This window comes from Furipterus horrens, unplaced genomic scaffold, assembly GCF_987537825.1.
Source record: "Furipterus horrens unplaced genomic scaffold, mFurHor1.1.pri manual_scaffold_1, whole genome shotgun sequence".
NCBI lineage: Eukaryota > Metazoa > Chordata > Mammalia > Chiroptera > Furipteridae > Furipterus > Furipterus horrens.
In genome coordinates this window covers 173,368,167-173,381,562 of record NW_028327171.1, presented here as the reverse complement: position 1 = coordinate 173,381,562, position 13,396 = coordinate 173,368,167, and the positions used below count along the sequence as shown (strand labels likewise).

Below are 13,396 nucleotides of genomic sequence, written 5' to 3'. Positions count from 1 at the left end.
CTTGGGGGTGACAAGTTACTAAACCTCTCAAAGCTTCAGATTCCTCATTTGCAAAAGGAGAATAATAACGGTTTCTTCCTTGTGAGGCAGGGGGACTACACAAAATAATCCCTTAGTATCATTTCTGGCACATGGCAAGAGCTCCGTAAATCTAAGCTGCTGTAATTATAATGTTTAGTGTTATTATCACACAGCTAGAAAAGGAATTAAAAGGCAAATATTCCTGGGAGGATAGTTCATTTATGTCACCGTGAAAGGGAGGATCCTGGTTTCTTAAAGTTGAGAAAATCAGAAAGGGGGAAAATGTTCAAAGTAGGGGTGGGGCAGAGGAGAAAGACCTTTATGTGCCTTTTCATGCCTCTGCCTCTTTTTCTTTTTTCTTCTTTTCTTTTTTATTTTTTCTCTTTTTTTGCTTAATGGTCACTTCTTTTTCCACCATCCAATTAAACAGAGTTTATACTATCTTTTTCACTGTTCAACTTTTATAATTAGGTCCTTTCTTGTGTTGATTCATCCTACCCTATCTAGTCTGGGATCACATCTGAAACTTTTTAGGCCTCCAGAAATGTTCGTGCGATGACTTATTTTTATATTTTAAAAGTAAAAAACTTGATTTGTATGTTTGTTTAGTAGAAAAGTTAGAATTGCCTGCTATATTGTACAATAAGTGCTTATTAAATGATTTTTAGAGCACTGGTTAAAGTAGATGGCTAAATTTAAGATGGAATTTCCCCATTTTTAGAAATAGTATGGGTATCCAGCCATTTAGCCACATAGAAGAAAGCCTTGTATAATTCTTGAGCATTCATTTTTGCTTTTTAATTGGGTGGAATTCAATTTACTCCCATACCCAGTCTAACTTGATGGATAGTGAAATCATAAGCCTCTTAGAAGAATACAATTCAAACTTCAGGCCTCTTGAAAATTATTGGGATAGTTGAAAGGCTTGTAATTCTATTTTTGTTGCCTGAAGTTTCTGCTAGCAAAATTATCTAGCATCTGAACATCATCTAGTACTAAGGCTTTTGATCATGTAGCCCCTACCTTAGACTCTCTCCCCTCCCACAGTGCTCATCCTTTCTTTAGTGAATTGCTGCAGTATGTGTCTCTTCCCTGTGGCTGGGTTTTATTGGAAGCTGCATATTTTTATACGATTGCTTACATTGTGCAGATATAAATTACTTTTTGGTATACTCAGTGAAAGTAATGATTTTTTAAAACATTCACACAGATTTATGATTCCATAATCTTGGTGACTATACCAGAGATACCTGTTTATCCTTATGTTGATATTGAAAATATAGTAGATGGTATGATAAGGACAGCTTTATTAATTTTCTTTATAAGCACTATAATAGTTAATTTTCCATACGTAGCCTCCAATTATCTCCTTGATTCTTAGTAACTGCCACAACCCCATTTTTCATTTTTATTCGTCGGCAGCCGTCCGTCTCGAGAGACGATGGTGTAGCTTCTTAAGAGTCTATCTGCACCGCCGAGAATGGTTGTGCAGTCCGACTCGGGAGTGACACGGTATCTGTCTCCTCCCGTGTTGAATCGACATCTTGCGATGACGCTGGAGTGTTCTCTCCAGTGAAGCTGAAGCTACAGAGCCTGGGCAGGGTGATATGGAGGGTCTGCTGTTGCCCATGCAGCAGACCCCCCCTCTCTTCGCAGCTGAAGGGTCCAAGGGAAAGACGGAGTCAATACAGCTTGGCTTCAGGTGCGCCGCAGGAGTTGCCGGTGTTGACTACAACGTCAAACCGCCTTAGGGACTCCGGCTCCGGATTTTCTGTCGGGGTTTACTCCCTTAGCCTTTCCCCTGAAGAGGTATGCCGCAAGGCAGCGGAGGTTTTTTGGAGTCAGAGTTTTCCTTCTCTGATGTGCCCTGACTGGAAGATCGAACCAGCGACACTTAGCTCGCAGGCCGACGCTCAATCCACTGAGCCAAACCAGCCAGGGTAATCATTTTTATTACCTACCAGTTAATTGCACTAATAGGTTTTGCTTTTCATTTCTACTTGATTTTCACTAGGCAAAATGGCACGTGTTAACTCTTGCAGCTTTTCAGTTAGTAAGCATTTCAGTCCTTTTAATCAGAAATTAGCAAAGAAAGTAGATTTTTTAAAATTTTACATAAATGTGCTTGCTAGCCTCAAAATTCCAGATTACTACTTCTAACTCTTACTTTTTTAGAAAAGAAAAGGCTTATTTGGAACCAATAAGTTCTGTCAGGTAAGGAATATTAGTAGCTAGAGCTATATGGTAGGCCTTTTTTTCCTTAAAAGATAAAAAGCATTTTCAGCATTACTTACCAGTGAATCTCAATCTTCTCAATCCACAGACAGCTTTATTGTACAGTGTGAACTAACATGAGCTCATTTAATTTGAGTATTTAGGAAGAAATTTGTTTATTTAAAAATGATATAAACATTTTAATAAAGATGTTTTAAAACACATTCATTTTTAATAATCAAATATCTATGAAATGTCAAGTGAATTTTTAAAAATACAAATTTGGCATATAATTGCAAAACCTCCAATAATCTTTCTGAGTATTATGTATGTGAAATTATTGTGATATATATAGCTTGACTATAATAAATTGAATCACTTGAATCTGTCACCATTTATCACATTTTAGGATTTATGAAACTGTTTTAATTTGTCTTAAATGTTTTATGCATCCTGAAAATTGGTGATTGAATAAAATAATTACCCTTAATTTAGTTATACATATCTCATTATGATTTTAAAGAACTGACATTACATTAATGAAACAAAAATTTTGAGTTAATGTAAGTTTACATCATAGTCATTTTTATCTAACTTTTAGAGTATTGTAAGAATAAGAAAAATTCAGGTTTTTACCACTTTATACCTTAAAAAGAAAAAGATATCTGGAAATATTTTCTATGTTCTTGCTGAACCTGGATCCCACTGAAATGACTCAGGTATTTTTAATTAAGGCATCAGATGGAAAATACACAAAGCATCACCTAGATGGTCATTTTCAAGGTGTCAGGTGATTTGGTAAATGGAACATTTCTTTTTTTATACCACTTAAAGTTTTCTTTCAACTAAATCTTGTTCTCCAAATGATGAATAAGAAAAATAATTATAGAATTCTGTGATGAGCAGCAGAGAAAGATAAAAGAGATTTAGATAAGGAAAAGCAAGTAGGCAGTTTCCTGAAATACTACCTGTAAAAAAAATAGAGAATCAAATTGAAAATAGAAAAAAATCTCTTCCAGGTGAGAAACATGGAGGATGAAATTTTTATATGGCAGGTGGCTGGGGACAAAAACACTGTGTTTATTTAGTTGATTCTATGGATGGATACAAGTAGGATTATGTATATAAAGTAGAGAAGCCAATTCTAGTTAGTTTCTTGAAGGACCCACTTTAGTTTGCTGTTCAGGGAGAAGATGACTGTGAACTCATCTGCCTTGGTATTTGGAGTGCTCAGCCACAAAATCACCTTTCAAGACAGCTTTCAGCATTGGCAATATAAACAGAAATTTTTAGGCTGATGTGCAAATATGAGATTGGAGTAGAATAAATTTGTGTCTGGAGTTATTTTTTTAATTATATAGGCAGATAGTCTCAAAAATACAGAGGGAACGTGTATATTCAAGAGTTAAGTTGGAGCTGTCAACAAATATCTTGGTTTTCTAAAAACAGAACTAGATTCTACAGCTGTATCTTTTATCTATGTTTCTGTATTGTGGTATGGGAACTACTAGGATGTATGCATTTATTTTAAATGATGAAAGTCTTCACTTGTAATGTTAATGTTTAATATATTTTTTGAAATGAGTAATAGAAGATTTCATAATTATTGCTATGTTTTTTAAAGGTTTATTTTAATTTTATTTTAAAAATATTAACTGAATAATACAATAGTATATGAATATCACAAAACTAATGAAAGTGGCAGGTGAAAACTTGTATTTGAAGATATTCATATAGTTTAACCCATATCATTTAACTCATCATCAGATGTATTTTTTAGAACCTGAAAACAGAAAATATAATATCTTAATAAAATGCTCTTATTTTTTAACTTTGAAAGCAGTGTAGATTTTTCATCCTGCAAACATAGGTAGGCTATTTCATTTCCTGTCCAAATTGATTTTCCATTTTTAGTAACAATCAGAAGGTATAGTTTCATGTTTCAGAAATGAAAGAATGAGACTTAAGTGTATGCACTTGTGAATAAACTAAGAAAGTGAATAGGGTTTTTCTTACATTTTGAAATTTCCTTTGCCTGTGGAGGCTTGTTTTGTTTTTTCAGTCTCATTAAATAAAATTTAACATAATCAATTATTGCCTTGAACAAAATAAGTCCCCAGATTTATTTTATACTTGGTAGTTAAACATAATACTCTTAACTTTTCTCTTTTACTTTTTAAATTATTATATATAAAATTTACTTTGGGAGAGTTTGTATAGCTCTGTGAATTTTAAAATGTATAAATTTGTGTAAGCACCATTACAATCAGATTTTAGAATTGTTCTGTTATTTCAGAAAACTCCTCTCTTTGAAATTTTGAAGTATCCCAAACCACAAAACTTTTTAATAACAACAATAGTCTGTCATCTTCATTAAACTTGTAGTAAAAAAAATAATTCCACTTTACTATTTAATAATTCTGTAATCCATCCTTCTTTCTAATGTATTTAAGTTTTTCTAGTTGCTTATTTTTCACTTTGTTGTTTATACTGCTGACCAGGAATAGTCTTCATTTCTCCTCTCTACCAAGTATCATCAACTAATTCAGTCCTAAGCTCTAACCTCAGGAGATTTCCTAGCTGATGGAGTCAGTTCATGTTCCATCTGTTTATAAGTAATGCTTTGTTCATCATCCACATTGTTTTCTGAACTGCCAGTTGTCCATTGTTAATGCTGGAGATTATTATCTGGCATACACAAGAGAATCGCTGCTGTGTCTCTTTTTATAGGCTCTGCAAATTGTGTCTTTTCTTTTCCCAAGTATTTTCATGGCTTTGTGCCATATTTTTTCTGTGATTAAGTACTTTAATCACTATATTTTCAGAACATGCATGGTATATGCAAACCAAAGGAGGGAAATCACAAGTTATAAGTCAAGAAACTTTATTTGATCAATATTTAAAGAAGGGTTGCATGTTAGCCAATCTGTTATGGGCATTTAGTGTATAATTTTGACCTGCATTTCTAGTAGAATGAATTTCATCTATAGTACATGAATAGTAATAAATTATTTTAAAAGAAAAATCAACATTTACTGGGCTGTGATAAAAGCCTGTAATATATGACTTTGCCATAAATCAAAATTTAAGAAACTTAAATATAGCTGTAATAATTGTCATTGAGGTCATTTCAGACTATCAAGTATTTCATCTCATTTAGGGAAAACAGTAACAAGTTAATTTTAATGTTAACCTTTGGATCTTAAATTTTCTTGTTTTATGACTCTTTTGAGGTTTTTCAAGACTCCTTAGATACATATGATTTCTTAGTATGTTGGGTTCCCCAATGATTTGTGTTATGATTTCAAACCAGTTATTTTTGTTTTGGTTTTCAATTTCTGGAAACAAATACATTACTATTGAATGAAATTCTGTATTATCCTTGTTCGGGAATGAAAAGTTAAAACCTAAGGAATAATACAGCTACTTTTACTTGCTCAAACTATTGTCTATCCTTTGAACTTATAAATTGACTATTTTATTATTTCCTCTTCAGATGGATCCTGTGCAAAAAGCAGTCATTAACCACACATTTGGAGTGTCCATTCCCCCAAAGAAGAAACAAGTTATTTCTTGTAATGTCTGTCAGCTTCGCTTTAACTCGGATGTGAGTACCACCTTCTCATTGCTCTCTATAGTCTGTCAAAATGAAAGTCTGATTGTTCTGAATATATACATCTCGTCATATTTACATGCTCTCTAGCAGCCACTGCTCTTGGTGGACCGCTTATTACCGTGTGCCAAATTTCTAAGGAATTTGGATTCGACACCAGAAACTTGAGCAATGGAGTTGCTAATATTAAAAAAAGTCAAGGCCTTTTCTATGTAATCAGTCTCACCTATATCATTTTACACTTAATCTTGCCACTTATATTTACTTTGGAGGAATACTTAAATAGCAGAAAATATATTTTAAAGTTTAAAATACAATGAAAGTATTAAAAATATCAAAATGCAATGAATGCTGAAGAAAACCATTATTATTACTCTTGCTAAGTATCACATTTCATGTGTGTGTGTGCCAAATCATATTAAATACCTGAGAAAGTAAATCACTATACAATTTATATTTTCTCAGACACGGAAATATAGAGAAAGGTTTATAAATCATTTTATCTGGCAAGTCTAATTATCCTGTTTAAAAAAAGTAACAAGAAAAGGGTATAAATTAATCTTTTATGAAAGTAGATTTTAAAATTAGAGATAAAATAACCATAAATCAAAAGAAATACTATTAAAATTTTTAAAAATAATACCCAATTACCAAGTAAAGCCAATACCCAATGCAGATCTGAATCTGTAGGTTGCATATTATATAATATGTTTCTTAAGTTATTCCACCCCAGAGGCCATTTTGCAAAGAGTATGTTACAAGATTCATGTTTATTGGAAACACTAAAATAATAAACACTCTATATACTACTGTATAATTGCACTTATATAATTTTCTGCAAAAGAAAAAACTATGGAGACAGAAATCAGGTCAGTAGTCAACAAGAACTGAGGGAGGGGTTTGGGGATTGACTACAAAGGCCATGAAAGAACTTTTTCAAGTATACATTTTCATTGTTGTGATGTTTTTGTTTTTCAAAACACATAAAAATCAATACCTATAAAGGAATTCTACTATAAGTAAAGTGTAACTCAGTAAACCTGACTGGGAAAAAAAAACAATGTGTTAGGAGACATGAAACAGTTTGTAAATAGAAGAATACTTATTGATAGAGACATAAGTACTAGAGATCTATTAAAATATAACATTACTATTAAATTTAAGGTATAACTAAAGGACTTTTGCAAGAAAAGACAGATTAATAAGTACTGAAATAGATCCAAGTATATTTATTAGCTTTGCATAGTTATTATACAAATTTCTACAGTCAAATAGAGAAATTAAAATATCTGTAACTTTATGACTATCAAATGAAAATGTTCACTACTTAACTGACTCCTTACAAATGGATGCCTACCTGAAGACATGCTTCATATTTAGTCTTAGCATTCCCAGTGCAGGAATGCTAGATGTTGAAAATATCTTATAATATAATGTAGATTGCGAAGTAAATCTGTATAAACACTGCAAAACAGGTAAACTTGCATGAAGTCTATGAATATCATGTTAGAGAATTACTCAATATAAAGCCACTGACAACTGAGTTTCCCAAGTTAACTTACAAAGAGAAAAGTAACAAGGTTGATGAATAATAGAGGCTTTGGACCGTCATGAATTCCTTCAATTAAAAAATAATAAAAATAGCCCTGGCTGGGTGCTCAATTGGTTGAAGCATCATCCCATACACCAAAATGTTGCAAGTTCAATCTCTGGTCAGGGAACATACCTAGGTTGCAGATGGGATTCCTCATCGGGAGCATGTATAGGAGGCAACCAATTGATAGTTCTCTCTCACAATGATCTCTCTCTCTCTCTCTCTCTCCCCCTCCCCTCTCTCTCTCTCTCCTCCTCCCACCCCCTCCCTCTCCTTCTTCTCTCTAAAATCGATAAGAATATCCTTGGGTCCAGATTCTTAAAATAAATAATAATAACAACATATATTTACATGGCTCAAAAAGCAAATTAATTTTAAGGGATACATTGAAAAATCTTGTTTCATTCCATTCCCCTTCCTCCCACCCTTCATGCTGTTCCTGTGTATCTACAACCACTTTAGTATTTCTCGCATATCTTTCCTGGGTTTGATTATGCAAATATAACCAAGTATGAACATACACATATATTCTTATTTCCTCCCTTTTCTACATGAAAGGTAGTGCATTATTTACACTTTTATTTGCCTTGTATTTTTTACACAATAATACATCCTAGAGAATTTTTCTCATCAATACACAGAGAGCTTCCTCCCAGTTTATTTATAGATATGCTAGGCAAAGATGTTCACATCCTAATCTCTGGAACCTTTTTCCATGTGCCCTTATATGCCAGAGGAGAATTGAGCTAATAAAAAGAATTAAGGTTGCCAATCAGCTGACCTTAAAATATTTTATCCTAGATAATCCTGTGGGCCCAAAGGTCCTTAAAAGCAGAAAAGGAAAGCAAAAGAGAAGGTTAGAGTGATGTGAGGTGAGGACAACTCTACTGACCATTGTGGGCTTTGCAGGTGAAAGAAGGGACCCCAAGCCATGGAATGTGAACAGGCTCTAGGAGCTGGAAAATCAAGGATGTTCGTTCTCCCCTAGAGCCTTCAAGAGAGAACACAGTCCTCCAGATATATTAAGATAATAAATGTGTGTTGTTTTAAGCCAGTAACTTTGGGATAATTTGCTACAAAAGCAATAGGAAGCTAATACAATAACCTACATGTGGGTGTTCCATAGTTTATTTAACTAATCCCTCATTGGTGGACACTTAGGTCATTTCCAACCTTTTGGAATTACGTAGATTTTTATAGTCAACAAGTGACAGATCTAGGATGTAAATTTAGGTCTCTTGCTTCTAAATCCACAGCTCATTCTATTTCATTATGTTGCCTCACATAATAACTTTACTCATGTTCTTCATATTTATTGAGCTTTAATTTTATGCCATATTAGGCTCCAGAGACCAGCAGCAAATGTACTAACAGTGTGAATGAAACATCTAAGGTTTAACCTTATTAGATTCTCCCAGAACCTGTCCCGGGTCTTCTGCTCTATATTTTTATTACTCTGTACATAAAGCGGCCACAAGATCTCTCTATGGAACACTAGATTAAGAGTCCTTGAATGTGATTTAAGTTCTAAGTCTTAACTTGATAAGTCGCTTCACCACTGTGGGCCTCAGTTTCCTCTTCTAAGATATAACTTAAAATGGACTATATGATCTACAAAGGACCTTTCCAGTTCTATGATAAAAATTATTTCCATGGCATTTCTGTTGGAAGAACAAGGTATAAACACCCTCACTTTATGGGTGGAACAGTTAAGACCAAGAAAGAATGGCTGTTTTATTTTTCTGTTTGTATCATGGGTTGGCCTATGGCAAGGTGGGGGGTGGTTTGCTAACCTTCTTTCTATACCCCAGAAAGACTTCAGCTTCATTCCATGTCAGTAATTTTCTTTGTGTTTACTAGCAGGGACACAGACAAATGTACACACATGAGCATGTGACCAGCAGCTTCCTTGTCACCACTCAAAAGCTCTGGTAATAATGGAGAAAGAAATAAAATTTCTGAGTCATACTTAGACTCTGGGCAGTAAAGCCACATAGTCTGGGTGGCAAATTCACAAGAGTGACATATACATGTTTTCTGTGTTCAGTAATGGTGCTGTAATCTGCATAACTGAGTTCTGAAACTGAGCATTTTTTATTTGGGGGAAAGTGTATTATTTTATAATTACCCTATTTACATTTTAATGTAAGAATTAGAAGATCCTCATTCTTATTTTCTTTAATAACATTTATAGATCAGCCTGAGACTCAATTGCCTTCACTCTTCAGTGTAGAAAATACGGTTATTGAAAAATCTGGAAGGCAGATTTGCACAGTCAACAGACTGCATTCTGCAGTTTTCCATTACCCATGTAAAATGTACCAGGGCAGGCTTCATGCATTAAAATTCAATGTGACCTAGTTTAAGTGTCCCATAGTAGCCCCGTTTGTCCAGCTTTTGTCATCTCAGTAGAACTCCACTGTTGGAAAGCAAAAGGCTACAGCTTTATTTACACAATACAGTGTTATGCAAATGAGCAAGCATTAATCACAAATGTTTCCCAAATGAACCTTTACAAATTAACACCATTAACTTTGCCAGGGGCCAGGCTTCGCAATCCAGGAATAATATGTCTTTCCAACTGAGTCCCCGACACTTGCACAAATGTGTGAAGCACCCGAATCCCTAGTTTCTTCTTAGACACCTTCGCCCCAACCCCAACATGATTTAAGCTGAGCACTGAATGAGGTTACCCTGAGCCTGAATGCCCCTTTCTTCTCAAGAAATGAATGAGTGCACTACAACTGTATTATGGTCATAAATTGATAAGCCTGAATCTGGATTTTTAATCTTTTGCTGGGAAATATGTTTCTAGGGTTAAGCCTTTCCAGAAAAATAGGTCTTCTATACTGCTAGTTGGTTTTAAATAAGACTCAAAATTATTGGGCTTTTGGATTTTATACAAAAATACTGGAAACTAGCCAGAGTATACACTTTTAAAGTATTTTTCAAACTAACATTTCTCTTTTTGGCTAGGTTTTAATAATTCCTAATTTGCATATTAATTTCAATTCCTTGGAGAACAGTAGCAGAAGGATAAAGGAAACTGATCATTAAACAGATTCTTACACAAAATCAGGACAATTTGATTCTCTTAAATATTGAAAAACAGAGATGATCTATTATTGTTGGTATTATCTTAGAACAGTTAATCATAAATACCCTAACACATGACTGAGTTTTTTATGCTTTATAAATAAATTGGAATGAAAGCATAATGATCTTTTCAATCAGGTTTTACATACTCTGTTTCAGGAATTAACCCTGAAATTTTGACAGTCAGCATTAATACCACATTGATTAAGCATGAGATATGGTGTCCCTAATTTCTGACCCCACGGACTTAAATTTACAGTATTACCTTTTGAATAGCATTGTAAACTTCAAATCACTTATAGTTTACATTTTCTTTATTTTATCTTACTTTGTGTTTCCTCTAGTTTTTACTTTTGTTGTGCTGTTCTCTTTGTTTTGGTTATCCAATGCCTCTAGCTCTCACTTTAGCTCACTGTTCTGTTTGCTGTGTTCTATTCCCTCATGTCTCCAGACTTAAGGAGATGACCTTATGCCATTTCATTGATTTATGTTAGACTCATCAAGTACACATAGACAGGAAATTAAAGTTTTTCTTAGAATGTAAAATGTCAGGGGGACCAACTATTTGTATGAACGTTGTGTGGGTGACCTGACTCTCTCTCCTGTTCTTTACTATAAATCTCTCTGAAATTTGAGAAAGTGAAGTTGTTCAGTGATCACCTCCAATTCCCATGTGACTGCATTAGTGTGTCATTGATAAGTCTGCAGTGCCATTTCCCTCTGCATTTTGCATCTTTGTCATCTTAGCAGTTTTTATTTGGGTAAGGTTATTTAAGTATGCCCTCCTGGGTCTCTCTCTCTCCCCCACCGCCCTCTCTGTCTCTCTGCTTAAATTTTTTTTTTTTTAGTTTTAAACGTATGCCCACTTCCTGATATCTTTAAGCAGTTCATATAATTCAAATTCTCTGTCTTGCATAAACAAACTGCCCCATCCACCATCTGCCTCTTAACAGGCATTAGTGCAATTTTTGCTGGAGGCTCCGGCATTCTCGGTCATCCAGCAGAGATCTCAGCAGTCATGAGATTAAGGAGAAAGCCACACTTTGAGTCCTACATAAATGTCCCTTCCAGTGCCCTTGGCTGACCCTCCGTTTCCTGTCGCCACTATGCCTAATGCCATTTCTCCACCAGCTGCCGTGAGGCAGCAAGTCCCTGCAGCATCTGTGCTTCCTTCCCTCAGAAGTCGAAATAGTTGGGAAACAGGAACTGTCAGACACCACATTTGAAAACGACCCTTGCAGCAAAAGCAGGAAAGGCACTCAGCTGCGAGGGCACATACTTCCATTTTCTGAAGACTCAAGCATTTTATTTTTCACCATGTGACATTCTTCAAAGGGATTTCATGTTTTGCTATTGGCTGCCTAAGTGCTTGCTCTAAACTCTAGAAATTCAGTCCACAAGTTACTAGTTTTTCTCTTTCCTTGTCAAGACATATTCTCTTCCAATAGAATTGCTCCTTCCTATCTTCTCTACTTTATCTTCTCTCCTCTAGTGCTTTCTTGGACACTCGTAGCATCTTTATTAAGTGTCGTTTTTTTTTGTTGTTTTTTGTTGTTGTTTTTTTAGGTTAATGACTGGATTCATTGCTTTATATTCAGAGACACTTCCCTTTGGGAGGCGGGTACATATTGGGGGGTACATATTGAGCATATATATTTTAAGATTTTATTTATTTACTTTTAGAGCAGCGGTTCTCAACCTGTGAGTTGCGACCCCTTTGGGGGTTGAATGACCCTTTCACAGGGGTTGCCTAAGACCATCGGAAAACACATATATAATTACATATTGTTTTTGTGATTAATCACTATGCTTTAATTATGTTCAATTTGTAACAATGAAAATACATCCTGCATATCAGATATTTAATTACGATTCATAACAGTAACAAAATTACTGTTATGAAGTAGCAACAAAAGTAATTCTATGGTTGGGGGTCATCACAACATGAGGAACTGTATTAAAGGGTTGCAGCATTAGGAAGGTTGAGAACCACTGTTTTAGAGAAAGGAGAAGGAATGGAGTAAGAGAGAGAGAGAGAGAGAGAGAGAGAGAGAGAGAGAGAGAGAGAGACATCGACTGGTTGCCTCTGGCATGTGCCCTAACCAGGAACTGAACCCGAAACCCAGGCATGTGCCCGGACCATGACTTGAACCACATCCTTTCACTATGTGGGATGACACCCAACCAACTGAGCCACATCAACCAGGGCAAGCATGTTTTGTTTGAAAGTCTATCCAGCGTACTGTTTTAAAAAATGAGTTTATTCTATATATTCTGAATTTTCAGACATCACGTTTAATAACTTACATGTCAAAGAAATCTTTGAAAGTTTATTTTCAATATTTGACCCTCCTTACATCACCACCATCAGATCTACACATGTTAATTCTACAGACTAACTGTTGCCTCCCCTCACATATAGTTATACAATCATTTGCTGCCACCCAAAAACATCTACTCTATTTCTCTTGAAGTCCTTGAGATAGATAGCAGCTCCTTTAACAGCCACTCAGTTAATGCACAATATATTTATACTTATATAATCATATGTAAATTATATATAATTATGCATAAATATATATATACACACACACACACACATATATATATATGTAATTTGTTGGGGCGTTTTAGCAAAATACTTGGTGCTGATAAAATGTGAGAGGCAGAGTCTTAAGAATACCGGTGCCTAGCCTGCCAGGTTCCTCCTGTGCTAATAGTGCCCTCCCCTTCAGAAACGAAATAAGCCATGAAAGTTGGTCCTCACTGGAAAGTGAGTTTATGATGAAGGGCATTTGGAGAAAACCACAGTTAAACCGAATTCAGCAGCTGATGATTAAATAAAGAGAGACCACAGT

At 34.8% G+C, this 13,396-nt stretch overlaps 1 protein-coding gene across 4 annotated transcripts in view; it reads left to right on the top strand.

The window, feature by feature from the left end:
- The window catches only part of ZNF385B (zinc finger protein 385B), a 378,085-nt gene that overhangs the window by 316,104 nt on the left and 48,585 nt on the right, over window positions 1-13,396 (top strand). For all 4 annotated transcript variants that reach the window (XM_090268146.1, XM_090268154.1, XM_090268162.1 and 1 more), the window contains one exon: window positions 5,732-5,842. In XM_090268146.1, coding sequence (XP_090124272.1) covers window positions 5,732-5,842 — 111 coding nt within the window. The remainder of the gene's footprint in view (window positions 1-5,731; window positions 5,843-13,396) is intronic.